The following is a 20,199-nucleotide window of genomic DNA, read 5'->3' as shown; positions in this document are numbered from 1 at the left end:
TGTTTGATATTTATTGCCAGCAATGTGGAAAAAGAGACACAAAAAAAAAAAAAAAAAGCTATAATTTTGTTGAATGAGCAAAGTTTGTTTCATTATCAGATAATTGTCCAAATGCCAACCATCATACCAAACTTATTGTTGTTTGATTTTGTTACATTATTGTCCAAATGCCAAGTGTCTTTGTGGTGGGGCTTGGGAATTGGACAAAGAACCATAATCTATTTACTATACACTAAATCAATAGTCAATTAATCAATTAGTGCCATACTTTCATGAAACCTTTATTTACAATTATTTACAATGAACCTGTGCAGGGCAATATAGAAATCCGTATTAATATAATACGGTTCTTTGAAATATTCAAATAATAATATAATGATGTACCAATGAGTATGTATTTGTTTCCGATCCCTGCCTCCATGACCCCCTTCGTCCCTCCCTCTTTACCCATTATTTTGTTTACCTCCCTCCCCGCCTGCCCTCCCTTCCAGCCTTCTCTACCTGTTTCTTCTCCGATTCCTGCCCGCCTCCTTCCCCTACCATCCCTTCTTTATAGTAGCGCCTCCCCGACCCCTCTTTATAATTCCAATCAGTAAAAGCATTTTTCTGATCACAGCCTCCGGACTCCCTTCCTCCCTCCCTCACTACCCATTTGTTTGAATGCTTGGCTGTTTACCTCCCTACGTACCTGCATGCCCTCCCTTCCAGCCTTCTCTCCCTTCCAGCCTTCTCTCCCTGTTTCTTTCTCCGATAATCGGGAATTTTCTACCCACCTCCTTCCCCTCCCACCTTCTTTTATTATATCGAGACACATAACATACATTACTCGCATATTAGAGAGAACCCTGTGCCCCCCCATCCCTACTACCCGTCCCCTTCACCCTCCCTCCCTCCCCTCTCTACAATATCTTGTCGATCTCCCGCAGCACGTGCCCAATGGTGCATCTGATCATTGGGTTTCGACACGTGCATTCATCAGACAAAGACGAAAGTCCGTCTATGGATAAGGCAGTTGCGATGTTTTTGATCATCCGCCCATAGGAGAAGATATCTGTCTGCACGGAAAAGAAGCTTTCTCCTTCAACAAGTTCTGGTGCAAATTGTGGGCATCGCCTGTAAGTGTCCTGCTTTTGACAGGGATTCATGTATCCCAGACCTACAGCGCAATCCCTGGTAACAGCAAAACCAAGATCAATGATCTTAGCTTTTGGTCGATCGCTGTTTGGGGGATGGAATATGAGCACATTGTTCATGTGAAGATCTGCATGGATATATCCTCTGCCATGGAGGGTTTGCACACCCTTTCCGATGTCCTTGATGATCATCAACCAGTTGTTTCGACTTATGGATCCGCTATCGTAGTATACTTGCTGATAGAGTGTGGTTGTTTTGTACGTTTCCCAGCAACCGACAAATTCCATGGCAAATGCCAATAAATGCTGTTGTTGAATGATTCCAATTAATTTGGGAAATTCTTCTTCGCCGTCAACCGCTTGCAGTGCACGGATCTCCTTTTTCAATGCCCGGTAACCACTGCAGAACATTAAAGAAATAAGAAAAATAAATAGGATTATGAGTGGAGGTTTAGGTATGAAATGGCACAAAATGCATATAACGTTACCAAATAAACCAGTTAGTTTCGAAACAATGTTTGGTACATAGGTTCATTACCTTTCTGGAGAATCCATAAAGACCATTTTGGCCGCCAACAAGTACCCGGATGCCTCATGTCGAGCCAAGTCCACAGATCCAGTACACCCTCTTCCTAATGTAATCGGTGCACCATTTTGTGGGTTCATAACAGGGCGAAGTGACCATCCATCGATCAAATTGCAACCAAGAACGTGCTTGCCACAGCTAGGGATTACGTTTGGTCCAGCAAGTTGAATCTCTCTCAGGCGTTTCTTCTTTTCTAGACACTCTTGACGTTGAAGTCGTCTGCGCTGGAACGCAGCTTGCCGTTTCTTTCCCCAAGTTTTCTTGGTGTTGGACACGATTTGCCGACGGTCTGGATGGTAACGAGGTATCGGTTTCAAACGCCGAAATGCTAGGTATCGTTGCACTTTGTGATCATCGATTCCCATGCTGGCGAATGATATTAGAAGTGGCACTTGGATGCTGTAAAAGTTAAGATAATGACAAATCATAATTAACTTAACATAGTAGAAACGTTTGCAACTTACGTCTCACGACTAATTATTGGATTTGGAGCTGTGAATCTGTGTTTACGTTTTTTTCATCGTATTTGTTACTGCACTTTGGATGCCATTTACCTGTGGTTATCCTGGTGATACTCTATGATCTGTAATGCGGACATTGAAGGGCCACAGTCAATGTCATATGTTTGGTCAGGGGTTTGGTCCTGCAAGAAGATAAAAGTTAAAATGTGGTGAGTGAACTATAATAGTAACAAACACTGTTCATCTGAGAACAGTTTAAAGTTTTAAGGAGATGAAATAAAAGTGTTCTTATGGGATAGCACCTCCCGTCATTTGATTTGAGATGGTTGAAGTTTAAAATGTTACTATGGCAATTGGGGTATTAATTTTTTAACATTTTCAAGAAATAAATTGTTTGCTTACATGGGCATTCATAAGGGTGAAACAGTCCGGTTGAACATCACCGAGGCCAAGAGAGATGATGCTGCAGTCGTCCGTATCGTCTCCACCAATCTGAAAATCAGGTCTGTAATCCTGGTGATAATCCTGATAATATGGACTAAGATGATATCCCGTAGGATCCCCGTTAGAACAAATAGTTGCAGCACCGAATGATAGTCGTGCAAAATTGGAAATCGAGTCATGCGACTGGTAGCTGCCCCATGAGACGTTGATCATTTGTTGTGGCCCCAGGTTTGATTTCAGATGAAGGCTGCTGGTGTTTTAGATCTTTTTCTGCGTGAAGAATTTTAACTGCAATCTGTGTCAGATCTTCAGACGGATTTTCATTGAGATTGGATGAAAATTCTGAAGCATGTGGGTGTTTATATGCGGAAACTGAAGGGCTACAGTCAATGCCATGAGTTTGGTCCGGGGTTTGGTCCTGCAAGAAAGTAATGTGAAACTGTGGTGTGAACCCGATAAACGAAAACATGTCTATAGTGTAAACTATAGTAACTAACAGTGATGTAGGGTGAGTCATCCATAATATTAGGTCGGGGGGGGGGGCAACGACCCTGATTGAGGGGCCATCGGGGCTGACGGGGGGAGGGGCTCAGCCGTTTATGGCAATTATCCTATGGGAATTTCTAAACATGCTAAAATTTCAAATCGATTGGGGGCACGTGCCCCTATGACGTGACGCCACTGGTAACATCATCCAAAAAGTTCAGGCCTACAGTTTTTACAAGAGAGGTAAAATAGAAGTGTTCTAATGGGATCTAGCAACTCCCATCATTTGATTTCAGATGTTTGAAGTTTGAAATGTTACTATGGCAATAAGGTTATTTTATTTAAACATTTTCAAAGAAGTAACTTATGCGAGTGGATATTCATACGCGCGGTGGATTATATCATTTAGGCCTAATTAACACTACACTACACGCTCAACTGGAAAAGGGAATATTCCGATTGTAGACAAGATATTATCATCACAACATCATCATCTGCTGAAGACGCTATCGACCTAGCAAAAACGTTCCAGGTGAGCGAAAAAAGTGTTGTGTTGAAGTTGAATTATTTAATTAAGAAATAACTTGTTTGCTTACTTGAGTTTTTCTAAAGGTGAAAGAGTACGGCTGAACATCACCTAGGCCAAGAGAAAAGATGCTGCATTCGTCTGTTTCATCTCCATTATTCTGAACCTCAGCTCTGTAGTCACGGGAATCATCCTGGTGGTATGGACTGAGGTGATACACAGTTGGATCGCCGTTAGAATAAAGACTTGCAGCATCGGATGATAGTCGTGCATAATCATAATTGGATAATTGGATAATTGTTGACTTGGAGCGAGTAATTCTGTTGACGGATTTTCTGGTTCTTGCAAGTCCGTTCTCGTCGGTTGCGGTGAATTCTCATAATTGGATATTGCGTCAAACGAGTCATGGCTGTCCCATGAGACGACCATCTGTTGTTCCTCAAGTTTCATTTCAGGTGAACGCTGGTGTTGGACTTCTGACTCTGTTGACTGTTGTTTATTTTCCTCTTCTGTTGGAGGACTCGGAACGATAAATTCGTCGTATACGACGTATCTTCTGGATCTTGCAAGTCCGTTCTTGTCGGTTGCGGTGAATTCTGTGAAGATTGGTATGGTTCTTCTTCTGCAGTGCAGCATACGCAACAGATGTTTATAAGAAATGTCATGAACGATGATTTCCTATTTCAAATTGAATAAAAGAGAGATCAAGGCCTAATTATTTTTCCACGATAATGGTTTCGACAATTTGATTTCACCATTTTTTAGAACTTGAATAAAAGGGTAATTGATTGGAGTCTAAAAATACTAGGGTGTTTACAGATCATATCTTTTCAGTATTGTTCGAAATATCCGGCTCCACACGGGCCCGGCCCCGCTAGCTGAGTAAATGGGAGCGATTACTCAAATGGTTCCTCATCTTGTAAGTCCGTATCGGACTCATTGTTCCTCTCCCCCCCCCTCCGCACACGACAAGATAAAACAAAACAAAACAACAACACAGAATTAAAGCCAGCGAATCAGGACTCGACCGCTATATCAGTTCAGGGGCACTGCTAATTCAAAGACGTCTCTGATATCAAATACTCTTGAAGCGTCATGTCACATAACAGTATCATATTTCAGAGACGTCTCATAAATCACATACCCCTAGTTTCAAAACCCAGTCGCAAACGATATAAGTAATTTTGATGAACGTGCCAGCGCAGTGGGAATAATTTTGTGTATAGGCCTTATCAGGGTTGTAGCTGGCCCAAGTTGAGCATGTTGAGTGCCTGCTAATTTTACTATCCAATTCATGAATTGGATAGTAAAATTGGGATTTTTTTTACTTCAAAACATTTGATTTTGGCCATTGCAATCTAAGTGTGTTCTGGGACCATTTGTCAGAATTTGCACAGATAGATATAATTTTTGCACAGGTAGATATTTGCTAAACATAGGAAAGCTTATTCTAATACACTCAGCTTCGTTCCGATGTGCTGCATCGAGTGCCGAGCTGTCAACAAAGCTCGACGTATGTGATATCACAGACCCCCGTATGTGAAATCACTGACCCGTCTTTGAAATCAGAGACGTCCGGTTATTACGAGTGCCCCCGAACTGATATTGATCATCGCATTTTGTTCCCATTGCTTCTATATTTGCTGCTTATCTTGTGATTTACCGTTCCGTGTTATTTTGTCCACCTTTTCTTTTTCTTTTATTTCTAGTACCGGATCATGTTGTTTTTACTTTTTAACAAACATTTGAATACTTTTCCCCGTATTATTGTTCCCGTTTTCATTTTGTTACTGTAACCATGTCGTGCCCGTACATTTGTCCTTCTTTTCTTTTTCTTTAAAAAAAAAATATAATACCGCTTGATGTTGCTTATCTTTTTTTTAACTTTCTGTTTTCCGTATTTATATCCTCTCATAGCGTGTCCTGTCTGACGTGTTCACCAAGCGAGTCCTGTGTTTCGCGCCCGTCTATCGCATCCTGCGTAATGCGCCTGCGTATCTCGCCCGCCGTCCTGTACATAGACATACCGCGAACACGTCTGCTTATTTGCGTCTGGGTTGCGTCCTTGTCAAAATTGTTGCTATGCAGTGTTGACTTCACTACGCGAACCAAAGTCATAGGTCTAGGTTCTTGTTTGTCTGGGGTCCTGTACACATAATCGTCCGTACATAGCAACCACTATTATTTGCCCCGAAAAAATGAGGTTTTTTTTTAGCAATTTTTGTAGCCAATTCTTGACGGATTTCAACCAAATATGTGTTAGGTTACTCCCAGAAGATTTCTTCTCGTTTATGTTTCCTTTATACGTCTAGATCAAAAAAACAAAAACTATTTGATGATCAATAAAGACACAACATTTCCTTATAAGATTGTACTTACTTTTTAGTTTTAGAAACTTCAATGCCTGGTAAACTCTCACGTGTCGGCGCCTTTTTGATTGACCCGATGATGAAAAGTACTTTTTACTAACGCCATCTATATCAGGACGGTAAAATATAAGTAAAATAAAAAGAAAGAAATTAAGAAAGAAAGAAAGAAAATGTATAATTCTTTGAGTACTTTTACTGTTTAGGCCTGCAATAATTATATAATAGCCATAGGCCTACTCGTTTTGCAGGATTATAATATGGTTATAATATGGTTGTAAAGTATCGGCCTACATTTTACCAGCATGACCATAGCCACATTTAGCATGTTCAGATGTTTAGGTCCTAAAGTTTTATTAACAGCGGTTTGTAAGTTGGTTATCAACGAATTTTCGTCATTGAATAGGCCTCTTATTCCTTAAATGTGATAAATTCAAGACAGCGTTGAACAAAACAACATTACTCGTGCCTTTTTATTATACTCTCAAAAGATAACAACACAAAAAGTCTTACCTTTACATAGGCGTCCAACTTGGAATTGATGTTAATTAAATTTAAAACAAATCGATGAAATTTTAGCTAATCGTATAAATACGTATTGATAAACCGAGACTCAATGCTCAAAATAATGAGGTTAAGTTTTTTGCGCATCGCAACAGCTGTATCCTTGGTGTACGCGTCGCTTACCCGCGCGATTACTATGACGTTACAGCGCGTTGTGTTGGTTGGTTGCGAACGCGCGCGGGACCAAATGGCTGGGACATACCAGTAGTAAGCCAGAATGGTGTGTGGGGTGGGCGGGTGTGGGGGTGTGTGGGTGGTGGGGTGTGTGTGAAGAGGGTATTTTTGTGTTTGTTTGTAAACCATGTAGGCCTACATGATCAGTCCATGTGGAGGCACGCTTTTGTCGTGATGGTAGCAGACTCAAACAACACTCAAACTCGGTTAAAAGTTTATAGGCCCCTACGAATGAAATGAATTGGTACGCCTAGTCTGCCATACAATGATACAACATGTACAATGATCCTTTTTTCATCAGCTTACCTCCATGACCGCCATGATGACTCCTCTTTTTTTATTTTTTTGAAATTTACCCCAAATCTGCAATTCTTTTTGCGTGTGTTTTTAACAATTTGAACTTTTTTATAGCAATTTTAGCTTCAAAATGGCACATTTGGGTAAGCTGTAACATATTGTACATTTTTGCCTAGAAAGTTATTTTTCACGACCGACCGGTCAGTGACACCTAATTTTTTAGCGTTTCCACACATAGGCCTAATGACTCCCAGTTTCTTGGAGCCGCCACTATAAATGACCCTATTTTTTCACCGATAGACCCCTCGTGCATGTCGCAGTCCTACTCCAGTAGGCACATGAACGTCACTTTAACATTCGAGTGCCTCCGCCGGCTAGTGGGATTTTTTGGGCAGGAAGTCGTAATGGAAGGGAGGGAAGGCAGATGACAGACAGGGTCTCTTTACCACGTCACGACCAATTCCAACTTGTTGCATGGTGACTATAGACTAATCTATTTTCACGCATTCCTACACCTCAATGGCAGCCATAGCTGGGTCCCCCTTAGGTCTATCCCACCTAAAATGTGAAATGATGTGGCCTTGGCGGGGATATTAAACTGCATTCCATCACCCGTGTTACATGTGGACAAAAGAATGATAAAAGTTTATTTAAGAACTAGTGCATTCGCCCTACTATCATTGCAATTTCGGACACGAAGATCATTTATAGAGATGATGACGCTGTGGGGGGAGAGACCCAACCTGTGGCAATTTGTGGTATACTGCTATTAGAATGGTAGGCAAGTCTAATAAACCCATCCCCGATCGTTTCTCACATTACAGGATGGAAATTGCATGAGCCTTGATGAAATCAAAGAACTACGTTTGGTCATGGATATCAAAGCGGCTGCCTTCCGAGAAGAATCGAGAACACAAAAAGGAAAAATTTCAGGTAAAATTAATTGAATTAACACTGTTATACTCTCGTTCATGTGGGAAAGTATTCAAGATGTGATTAAATGATTCTATAGTCAACCGTAATAGGCCTATACTCACGTTTTTCGTAGATGGAACCGACGTTTCGATCGTTTCCGACACGAAGGGTTAAACTACTTTTCAAACCGTGGGTCTACAGCTATCAATATAGTAGCTGAAGACCAAAGCCGGTTTGGTTGTAATGTCGTTGATTCCATCTAACAAAAAGTAAGGTTTCTGGTTGACGAGATTGAGAGGGGGCAGGCAAGGGGGAGGGGGTAGCTTCCCCCTGTGAGAAGTCTCCCCTCTCCCGTGGGCCGCCCTGATACGTAAGATTTTAGCCCTTTTTGTACTTTTTAGCCCATTTTGGACCATTTGCGGCAAAGTTTTCCCCCCACCCCTTAAAAGTTGGCTTACCCACCCCTTGCTCTCCTCTGAAAAGTGCTGGCTACGCCACTGTCGAGACTATATCTAATCACAACATACAAAATATATTATTTTTGCTTGCACAAAATTTCCTAATTTTATTTATATAGATTTAATTTTAATATTGTATACAAAGTATACTGAACACATTTTCATGCATGCTGCAGAGGATGATTTAAAAGCACTTCCAGCAAGTCTTGCGGTTAGCACATGCAGCTGTGTGAGTGAACATGACACCACTGCCCGGGACCACTGCCCGCCCACTTCATACACACGTGCATGGTTAAATTTGGACAGATATATTTACAGCAAAAACACCTTCAAAAAGTTGGTCAATTTCACATTTTATGTTATCTACAGAAGTAATAATGACACAAGGGCAATTCTAAAACAACATCTTTTGCACAGAGTTCAATGGGATTTGAAAAGTAAAGTGGCAGTTGAAACTCTTTTACAGTGCATGATGGGGCTTCCTTAAATCATCCTCTGTGCATGCTGCAACTGGAAAGCACGTTATAAGAAAGTATGATCGTCTATATGTCTCATTCTCGTTCCATTTCCAGAGTTACAATTACAAGCAATAATCAGTCAACATAGAAAGCAGAAAGAGGAATCTGACCGGCTGCGTAACTTGGAAAAACTAAGGATGAAAGAAACGCTGAAGGAAAAGCTTGCAAAACGAAGGTCTCGGAAATCGTCCCCAATGGTGACATCAACAATATCTGAAGACACAAAAGAAGTAAAGATGCTTTGTTTTATTTATTGTTGTACAAGGCCTATAAAGTCTAATCTAAAAAGAGTAATGCCCTTTATATCATACCGTAAAAGAGTGGTATCTACTCTTTTTATAGTGGTTTTCACTCTTTTAGGAGTGGTTTTCACTCTTTTAGGAGTAGTTTTCACTCTTTTGGCGTACTCTTCACTCTTCTCACTCTTTTGGAGAATGAGTTTTACTATTTCACATTAAGAGAGATGAGCCCAATGGTTGAATACATTTTGTGTGTGTCACCAGGCACCTGTAAAACTACACTCTTATAATATAATCGGAAACAAAATTTTGTGTGACGTAATACGATGTGGGGTGTGTGTGTTGATATATGAAATGTTTCATTGTGAAGAATGCAAGTTCGGAAAGTTCAAAGCAGAATACATTTTGTGTGTGTCACCAGGTACTTTAAAAGTACACTCTTACAATAATATGTGTGTGTTGATGCATAAAATGTTTTATTATATTTCAGAATGTAAGTTTGGAAACTTCCGACCATATCAAGTTTTTTTGAGTTTTGGGTCGGGAAGGGAAAATCGCATTCCGCATTGGATTGTAAAATTATCGCAAGCTTTACGACATTCTTCTTTTTGCCTATAACCAGTCATATAATTATTTCTTACATCATAGAACACCATGACTAAAAAAGACAGCGATAATGCACCGAGCCCAGTTAAAGAAGCACCGAAACTAGCATCCTCTCTTCCATCCAACGAAGATTATGAACAGATTCGAGACAACCACGCCCGTGAGGTCACTGAACTACAACAGAAAATTGATCTACAGAAGAAAAGACAAAGCCGAGAATTATTAGACAAACTTGCAAATAGAAGGACGAAAAGAGGAAACAGGGTTGGTTGGATTTTGATATTTGTTTATAATATTGAGTAGATTATTAAGGGTATATATACGAGGTATTGTTGGTTGAATCAGCCAAAAAAAATTTCATTATCTGAATCAATATATTATTGAAAAATAACAGTTTGGTCTTTTGCAAAAGTTCATTCTACAAATCATATATTTTGAAAACTTGCTGAATTTATTGTTGTTAATGAGTTATGTACGTTTTACAAAAGTGTTGTTGTTTCAGCCCTCTTCACAACATAACTCAAGAACCACAGGATAGGACCTACAAAAGTATATCTGTGATATTTGAATTCATCTACACGCTCGCTATGAATTGAGCAATGCAATTTTTGCTAAAGCTCACTACCATTCACATGATGCTGTGAACTATTTTTTCTTTGGCTGCTTCGACCAAAAACACATCGTATACCCTTAATTCTGTTTAATTACACAGCTTAATGTTGGAAGAATTTGCTGTTGTTGTTATTATTATTGTTGTTGTTCTTGTTGCTGTGTTGTCGTCGTTGTATAGTTTTGTGTCACATGCAAGCAACTGGTATGACCAGGGGAAGTGATATATTCAATTAAACGTTTCGGAGTCTCTTTACGTTGTTATGGCATGTATGAAGATCAAAGCATGACTTGGGCAAACTTATTCATGTTGCAGGAAAGCTCTGAGGTAGGAACAATATGTACTTAGATAATTAACAATGTTTAAACATGCATCCATCCATGTTCATGTCTACTATAATTCATCTATCCATGACATACAGGAAGTGCTTAGGTCCTTGTCCGTGGAGGAAGTGGAAGAAATTCAATCTGCAATTGATGAAAATTACAATAAAATTAAAGAGGAAACGAAAGACAACACAGAAAGCCACAATTTGGAGGAGGAAGAGCAAGAGTCGTTGAATGAGTTACAATTGATGCAGCAGCAACTTGATGAAGAGAAGGAATTGCTGATAGCAAATCTTTTAGCTAAATTGGAGAGAAGAACGGAATACAAAGAGGTAATAAATATTTTGGATATAATAAAGACATCATAATTATGTAAAACAATTAATGCCAGCTTTTGGCTGGTGAATGTTTTAACGATATCAATGTAGTCATTTAAAACGACGCTGCTTTGAAGTAATTGGTATTTTGCTTATCTACCTTCGTATAGACCAGCTAGTATTGACCAAATCTATCTCCCTGCTTTTCTTGTACTTGCTCTTAAAACTTAGGAAAGCAACATGACTGAGGAGGAGATGAAACAATTGGAACTTTACTTGAACGAAAAGGATTTTACCTTCAAACAAAGCTTAGAATCCAAGAGAGGTTCTATCACAGAGAAAGAATACAGGGAAAGACTTCATAGGCATAATGAACAAATGCAGATGTTATGGGATAGAATAAACGGAGAGAAAGCAAGATTGAACCAGTCTGCAAACGATGATCAGCCAACCATGGAGGGAAGACCGGATGCAAATGATGATGACGACGAGGAGGAAGTAGATAATGTAAGCATTACTTTCAGATATATTTCCTTAACACTTATAATTGAAGACCGAATTAAAAATACTAGTTTGCATATATGACGTTCTGTCAACCAGACCAAAAATGCCCTGACGCCAGACACAAGCTAGTCTTATTAATTCGGTCTTCAATTATATGAGGGTAACGTTTAGGACTACTCTATTATGAGGCTACTGATGGTTAACTGTCAGGGACATAAGGCCACAACCAAGTTCCTCCATCCAGTTCTGTCTTTAGCCTCTTCTCTGCATGCCCATGATAACTTAAGTTTCTTGAGTTCTGCTTCTGCTGCCACTGTTCTCCTTAATCTTTGCTGGAATACCATATGAGAGCAAGATCTTCCGAAGACGATTTTATATGAACACTATCAAAAGCTTTTTTGAAGTCTATGAAATTCATGTGCAAAGAAGCATTCCATTCTAAACACTGTTCAATGATATTACGGAGTGCAAATATTTGATCTGCGCAGCCTTCACCGTTTCTGAATCCAGCTTGCTCTGGACGGAGTTTACTGTCAATTGCTTTCTCTAGACGCACGAGAAGGATATTGGTAAACACTTTACTGGGTAATAAAAGAGGAGTTATACCACGCCAGTTGTCACAATTTCAAAAATCACCCTTTTTGGGAAATTTAACAATGAGCCCCTTTGTCCAGTCATGTGGTATAAGTCTTTTTCCCAGATATTTTTGAAAAGATTAGTGAAAATCTTGATAGAAGTTTTTGATATATATCAGTCTTTAACATTTCTGCATGAAAATTAATCTATATATATATCACACGCCTTTCAATTGTGCATGTCTCGGATAGCTTTGAAAACTTCGTCCTCTGTTAGAGGGTCAGTATTGAAATCTAACAAATCCGGTGTTGGTTGCGGTTCTGCTGATTCATCTGTATCTGCACTGTTGAGCACTTCTTGAAAATGTTCTCCTCGTCTGCACGTGTTTGCCTGTTCCTGTTCTTTGGAAATGGCCTTGCCATTTTTGTCTTTAACTGGTGGATTTGGACAATTTCCTGCACCGCACAAATTTGTAATTCTATATACCTTACCCCTCTTGATGCCGCCTTTGCAGCGCGGCTTGCCTTTTCCTCCAAATAGAGTGAGTCTTCTATTTCTTCTGGCATTTCGTTTGACCTCCCTTTTCAGTCTGTAAGATTCTTTTAGCTGGATTTGAAGCCTAGCTGACTTAGTATAGAGTATAGATTTTCTTTGATATTTCTCCTTTCATCAATAGTCTTCCAAGTTTGCTGGGATAACCAGTATATAGATGTAGTTTTCTTTTTCCCAAGAACTTTCTTGCCAGTATCAACATATGCTACATGTGTGTTCATATTCCATATATTACTTATGCCTTTTTCTTTTGCATAACAGGAAGTTGCAGTAATTGAGCGAGAACTAGAGATGACGATCGCCTCTTTGACACAAGAAGCAGAGGAACTTGGACCTTTGCTTTCAGACGACGAATACGAACAACTTGAGACACAACACAGAAGAAAGTTACAAGAAGTCAATTACAGGCTTCATTTAGCCATGGAAAGAGAAAAGCATAGAACGGACAAAGATGAAGTTGAAAATACAAGTCTTGCAAGCGTTGGAAGGGACAGCGCTGATGAAGATCGCGCAATCGACTTGGTGAAACGAATTATTGCGCCAAACTATGATGAGGTAATGGGAACAAATCTGGATTAATGGGGAGGTATATTTGAAAACCTGAACTTTATACCTTGACCTTGCCGCACCGGCATGTAGGCCGAACGTGTATGAAGTGCCTGTCCGTCTGGCGGGTATACAATTTGAGATATGGGTCTAAGTGGGAGTAAGTCTAATTCGATATTGGACTGATGATTTTTGTTGTCGGACCTGTATTTTAGTAGAAAGTTAGGATTATGGTTTGGGGTTGCTAGGACTGTTGCTTAGTTGAATCATTATGATTGTTGATTATGAAGTTGTTGCTTATTTGAATCATTATGATTTGATGGAATTGTCAATTATGCTCCACACATGCATTATGGAGCATTTTGAGTATAAAGGCAAAGTATAATAGACCATCCCTTGATTATAAGTGAAAACTTACTCCAGTTCTATTAGAATTCAACAGGTTTGAAATTCTCAAGCATTTCAGATGTATTCAGAATGTTTTTTGAACACATTGACCGAACTTTGCTGTTCCAGAACGATGATTTTCAACCAGTTACGGAGGCAGACTACAAAATTTTAGAGGACGACATTAATACCTATAACAGTGCTATTGTGACTCATCTGAACTCCAAACTACAAGCTGAAACGATATCTGAACCAGAGTACCACCAGTGTATGAAGGAACATCAGCGCAATATGCAAATATGCGATGGTAAACTGGAGAGATACCGACATCAGCTATGGGATTTCATGGGACTGTCGGATTCCAATGATGATGGTGATAGTGAAGAAGCTGGTAGCGTCGAAAATTTTGAAAAGGTTTGGCATCCGAGTTCGTTTTTCAGAATGCATATGTAGCATAATGGGCTATTCCATTTAAAATCCACACTACCCCTGTGAAAGATTCTGGAAATATCATCCACAGGGGGAGTTTATTTTAAATGCATGGAATGAACACATTAGGCAGCTCCATTTAAATTCCATACACCCTCCTAGAAAGATTCAGCCTGAATCTTCCACAGAGGGAGGGTGAGTTTAAAATGGAGCTGCCTAATGTGTTCATTCCATTCGAAATCCATACTCCCTCTGTAAAAGATATTTCCAAAATCTTCCACAGGGGTAGTGTGGATTTTAAATGGAATAGCCCAATCCATCTCCGTCTATATCTCTCTTTTTATGCCTCCCTCTTTCTCACTTTTCTCTGCTCTCTTTTTCTCGATTCGAAGCGAACGTTATTTAGATGATCATTTTGTTAGAGCTGTATAACCTACCATATTATTAGTCTGTAGTGTTATTATTGACAACCTTATAATGCTTTGACCTGTAAGATATTGCGACTACCAGGATTATAGGGATTTTTTTTTTTTGCTGACCATTGGAATCACTATGATGTGAAAATACGTCTTTGTTACTTTTTATATAGCATGTTCCAGATCCAGTTCCAGCCACGACACAACTGTGGACCACGCCGATCCAGCAACCCATACTTGGGCGTGTACCACTAAGAGAAGAGGTTCCTATCAGAAGTAAAAATCAACTCTTTAAGGACCCATCCGTTTTCAAACATCTAGATGCTCACGCAATCAAGGTATTCTATTTATGTTCCAAGTTTGGTCAAAGTAAGCGTATGACTTAAGACAGTACTACAACATATAATTTTAGTTGATTTTTGCCTTATCCAAGATTGACTTACAAAACAGATATAAGTTCTACTTTGTATTCGTTATTGAAGAGATTAAAATTAGACAAGATTATCATAGATCGTTGGCATTCGTTGCCTATATATAATCGGCCTCTATATCAACTTTTCTTATTTCGGTTTCAAACTGTGGTCACTGTATTAGATAAATTAGACTTTTATGACATTTCGATGTCTCCTTACATTGTAGCTCGCACAGCTTGGTAGTCTTGTCACGCAGAGCATGCAGAGTCAGACATCGTTCTCTGCGCTCCTGAATGAACTAACTCGAATTGGGACAACGGAACTGGAGAAAGTGCGTCTAATCTTCCGATGGATTACAGCACAGAATTGTCAGTACATGGATATTGCCGATGCCATTGATGACACACCACTTGGTGTTCTCAAGGGTCTTTACCATGGGAAGATTACCTTTGCGACATTGTTCACGCGAATGTGCAGGTATGTTTTATTTTGATTATTTTGGTTGACGGCTTGAACGATGTTTCTCACTAGCCAATTATTTCAATAGCAAACTATGGTATTTGTCAAACATCAAACATTCTGAAATAATAACATTAATTATACCGATACTTTACATGAACATATTTCTTAACAATAATTATTGTTGGTCCAGTGGGCCGCTGAAACTATTTGTGGAGACGGCCATCGTATAAGAAAATACATTTTAAAACAACAGTTTTACCTAAATACCTACACTTAGCTTGTTCGAATATGATTTGACTGAGTACATATAATGATGAGTAAAAGCAAAACATTATTGAGAATTGTTGCAAAAAGTATTTTAAAGTGTTTTTAAAAGTATATGCATGCAATATGATTTTTGTATAACATTCTCAGAAAACATCAGTTTGTCTTCGATAAGGATTGCCACTGGAAAGTGTTTAGATGTCTTGTCATATTTGTTGGTTTGTTCTCGTTTCTATGCTGCTTCTTGATCTTGTATTGTTTTGTTTCACTTATTGTTTAGTTTATATAACCAAAGGAACTGAATCCTAACATCTTTATCTGGTGTTTATCATTTTGCACAGATTTCAAGGTCTCCAATGCGTTGAAATCTCTGGCTGCGCCAAACTGAAAGACTACGAACCCGGTAAATCCACGACTCTCGAAGACCCATCCTATGTCCACAACTGGAATGCTGTTCGCATTGATGGGTACTGGTACTTCATTGACTGCAACTGGGGTGTTTCATATATCCCTGGATCCGTGTCATTTGACCCTTTTCGTTACGAATACGACGAGCATTATTTCTTGACTGATCCCGAGACCATGATCACGACTCACTTTCCAAGAAATGCATCCTGGCAGCTTCTCCCTAATCCTATCACGTTGGAACAATTCAACACAACCGTTCCTGTAAAACCATATTTCTGCAAATTTGGTTTCGAACTTTTGAGCCATTCGGAGCCGGTTATCGACACATACGATGGGGATTTGGATATCCACATCTGCTGTCCTGATGGATTTATTCTTTACTGCAAGGTCACGACGGTAGTTGGCAACAAAGAGGTCAATTCAAAAGGCATTCGCTTCAGCCAATACGTGTCCATAAGCCAAGCGGTAAAAAATGGCGCGAAGATTGACGCAACATGTAACATCCGTTTTCCCGAACCCGGGCACTATTACGTCACTTTGTATGCAAAGGAACAGTTTATTGATGATGATCTCAATTTGGAGAGTCAAACGGAGATATGCAAGTATTATGTAAAATGTTATGCGCCGAGCAATGACCAGGAACCACTACCGGAAGCACCCGCGAACCACTGGGGTCCAATAGGGATAGGAAAAGCAGGGCTAATTCCTGTTACACATACAAATGCCGTCATTGAGTGTCGACATGGTGAGGATATTGAAATCAAGTTCAAAAAGTGGGAAAATGTGATTATTCGCCACGAACTTACCAAAAACGGATTGGATGGACAGCAACTTGCAGCATATGCTTCTCATAGAGAATTCGGTGATGAGATCATCTTCACATTGCGTCTCCCAGAGATTGGCCTCTATGGCTTCCATATCTTTACCCTGCATCAAGGTATTAACGAAGAGGTTCACCTTTGCAGTTACTTGATTGTAATGGCACCCGCTGGACAATCTGCATCTTCCCTTCCGCCACCGCCAGATGGAGAAAAGTACGGTTCATCTCAAGCTTTCCATGATCTTGGTATCACAAGCTTCACCCACCCAGATCCATTCATTCAAACATCAGATAATGATCTGCAAATTGTGTTTGGTCTCTCTGCAAAGAAAGCCACGTTGAAACACTCTTTAATGTATATTTCACCGACTGATGGAAGCAGAAGAGATGTTAGCAAATCTGCGAAGTGTCAGTTTGAAACGGGAGCTGAAGGTAGCAGTGTGACATTTTATTTGCATTTCAAGAAACCGGGTTATTATCAGTTCTGTTTGGAAGGCAAAGAGAAAGCCCAACCGTCCAGAGTACCTAGTACATCATTGTACAACTACTTAATCAGAATGGATTAGTTCAAAACATTGAACACAGTTTCAAAGTAGCAAATTTCACTGCTTTGTTTGACTCTGGTGAAACATTTTTATCTGAAATATACAATTCGGTAAATTCATTGTGACATTTTATTTGCATTTCAAAAAACCTTGTTACTATCAGTTCTGTTTGGAAGGCAAGGAGAAAGACCAACCGTCCAGAGTACCTATACATCACTCTACAACTACTTAATCAGAAGAGATTAGTTCAAAACATTAAACACAGGTTCAAACTATAGCCATTTGATCAAATTTGACTTGAGTTGTTCGAATCTGGCGAAACATTTGTATCTGCAATTCGGTAAATTTATTATAAATCGGGTTTACTGTTCTAGTTTTATGTGAAGGCTGTGAAAGAGACCAGTCGCCAAGGAGCGACTCCACTCGTTTTATAGACAACTATTTAAAGACAACTATTTGATCAGAAGAGATCAGTTAACAGAAGAGATCGGTTAGCATTTCATCAAGTTGGTCGACTATGGCGAAACACTAACTGAAATAATAATAATCGGTAAATGGTGAAATTAACCGATCTTTTGGCTGCATTATAACGTGTTCTGTTCATTCAATGTTCTATTGATAGGCACAGGGGAAGTTGGCAAAATTCTCCCAAAACGCCTGAAATGTTACAGGTCCTGTGTCACAACCTGGGGTACCTTTGTGTTACATAGTAGAACAATGAAATGTTTCTAACATTTTACCTACACGTCTCATTTGAAGTGGTTCATCCTCCTGAGCATTTTGACACCTTTTTTTAAATGGAAATCGGTTAAAAAATGAGAGAGTGCGGGCAAAAACAATCAAGTAGGTGGGATTTAACCCCACCTCTTTTTTCCACATTTACAATCATTCTGAGCAAGTATTAGTCTTTTAAATGACCTTCTGTATTTATTTACTTGGTTTAGATGTCTGGGAGTTCATTTAGACATTTTTGTTACTAGATTCAAATTTTTAATGGGGGTTTTAGATCAAATTTACGATACGAATCCCTCCCCCTAATCCTCCTCCCCCTAATCCTCAACCACCCTTGGCACATTTCATGCCAAACGTCATAAGAAAATAATTAAAAATTATTTTAAAACGGGTTAAAAACATGAGTAAATATAGAATAAATTAGCCTCAATTTAGACCTAATTGAATCTTCTAAGTGAATGAATACTCAAGAGACAGTGTTTTGAAATCCAAGCTGCACATCAAAATGTAACAAAACCACCTTTTTGGGTACCCCAGTATATGACACAGGATCTGCAATATTTTATAATGCTAAGTAAAGTTTCCCACATCTGCGCGAGATTGTCATGACCTGATTGAGCTGCATTGGAAAATTTTGTGAAATCCGCGCCCACTTTACGCAGCTTGCGCAGATGGTGAAGCAATTTTGAGTAATTTTGAAAACTTTTTGAGCGTCTTTTCAGCAACTTTACGCAATTTTGAAAAAATGTTAAGCAATTCTGTGAAACTTTGAATAACTTCACGCGATGTTAAGAAACTTTAAAGCAAGTTTGTGAAACTTACCGCTATTTCGAGGAAGTTTTAAGCAACTTTGTGTGAAACTTTGAGTAACTTTATACTATTTTGACAATTTTTGACCACTTTGGGCAATTTCCCCTATGACATGGGGCATATCCGACCAACGCACTGAAGGGTCTATTGTTCTATTGTGTCCGATTTGAGCGCTGACATATTGGAAAATGTTGCCAATCAATATTCATGAGAGTGTACATTCAACGTCCAGTTATCAAAATTGGGTGACTTGTGTTTGGCAGGTGTGAAATATATCGGACTGGGTGTTTTAATTACGTAACGTATTAAGGTTTTAGCATCATTAAATGGCTGCCTAGTGCTGTTGTATGCTTAGGTTCTATAATAATAATTACTATTATCTTTATTCATTCCTTTCTTTTGTTTTCTCTGTACTTATTCTTTCTTATGCACACACTTAAGCAGTGGCGTAGATTTCTTTTTGACATGGGGGGGGGGGTTAAGTACCCAGTACAGTGAACCTTATGGTACAAATGCGCGGGAAAATTTTAGCATAAGCCTATTGAAACTAAACTGGTGAAATATGGGACAAAAAGTGGAATTAATTCGTTCGAAGCGCTAAAAATGGCATTTTGTGTCTAAAATGGCCAAATGGTTAATTTTGACAGAAACCAATACACAGGCGTCAATATTGGGAGTGGTAATTATATCGACCACCCCCTGGCAAAATATTGGAGGGAATTTATTCCCCCAACTCCCCCCGATCTACGCCTATGTAATTTAGAGCCCTGTGACTGCATCGCTGTCCTTCTACCGCTCTCTCATTCTCCCCTCTTCCTTTCTTTTTTTTGTCTTCCTCCCATCCCCTACAATCTCGATCACCCATCCGCTTCTCCTCTTTTCACCTCTCGACCCTCCTTCACTACCTCAATTGTACCTGAAGAAATCCATTTGATTTTATTGAACAGGCCTATAACCATGGTAACAACATAATAGCTGCGAAGTAGTTAATTATAGAAAGTGACACAGATAGACCTATATACCTGGCAGCAAAAACACGTTGTTACGGGTAACGATCAGCAACTCTATTGAATTTATTTAAATGAGGCGCCTAAACTAAGATGGGCGGTAAATAATTCTATGTCGACGGTAAAGTGTGTTTTTGTGTGTATGCGACAACTCGAGCACACCCCTGTGTGGTATTATAACAAAAGGTACCTCTCGTCCGTGTAGGCGCTTTCACGTGACTTTCATTTGATCACTTAATGACAGTGGCCTGCCTATATAGCGTTAATACACTGTCAGGGTCAGTTACCGATTTAATGGCGGA

General features: G+C 39.4%; 2 protein-coding genes across 2 annotated transcripts in view; one reads left to right on the top strand and one right to left on the bottom strand.

Moving 5' to 3' along the window:
* The window catches only part of LOC140147434 (uncharacterized), a 36,654-nt gene extending 17,394 nt beyond the window's left edge, over positions 1-19,260 (top strand). Inside the window, exons 12-21 of the mRNA XM_072169214.1 lie at positions 7,862-7,970; positions 8,983-9,158; positions 9,816-10,037; positions 10,805-11,041; positions 11,258-11,533; positions 12,920-13,213; positions 13,721-14,005; positions 14,610-14,774; positions 15,076-15,326; positions 15,917-19,260. Of these exons, the coding sequence (XP_072025315.1) occupies positions 7,862-7,970; positions 8,983-9,158; positions 9,816-10,037; positions 10,805-11,041; positions 11,258-11,533; positions 12,920-13,213; positions 13,721-14,005; positions 14,610-14,774; positions 15,076-15,326; positions 15,917-17,369 (3,468 nt within the window). The 3' untranslated portion in view covers positions 17,370-19,260. The remainder of the gene's footprint in view (positions 1-7,861; positions 7,971-8,982; positions 9,159-9,815; positions 10,038-10,804; positions 11,042-11,257; positions 11,534-12,919; positions 13,214-13,720; positions 14,006-14,609; positions 14,775-15,075; positions 15,327-15,916) is intronic.
* On the bottom strand, positions 900-2,837 carry LOC140168170 (uncharacterized). The gene is made up of 4 exons (XM_072191503.1): positions 2,583-2,837; positions 2,274-2,362; positions 1,672-2,118; positions 900-1,533 (listed from the first exon to the last, which is right to left on the bottom strand). Exons 1-4 carry the CDS (start codon positions 2,835-2,837, stop codon positions 900-902), a joined length of 1,425 nt encoding a protein of 474 aa, XP_072047604.1.
* Positions 19,261-20,199: the final 939 nt, after the last annotated feature.

Source organism: Amphiura filiformis, chromosome 1 (assembly GCF_039555335.1).
Source record: "Amphiura filiformis chromosome 1, Afil_fr2py, whole genome shotgun sequence".
NCBI classification, from domain to species: Eukaryota; Metazoa; Echinodermata; class Ophiuroidea; order Amphilepidida; family Amphiuridae; genus Amphiura; species Amphiura filiformis.
The sequence above is the reverse complement of the archived record's forward strand: the minus strand, read 5'-3'. Positions and strand labels throughout refer to the sequence as shown.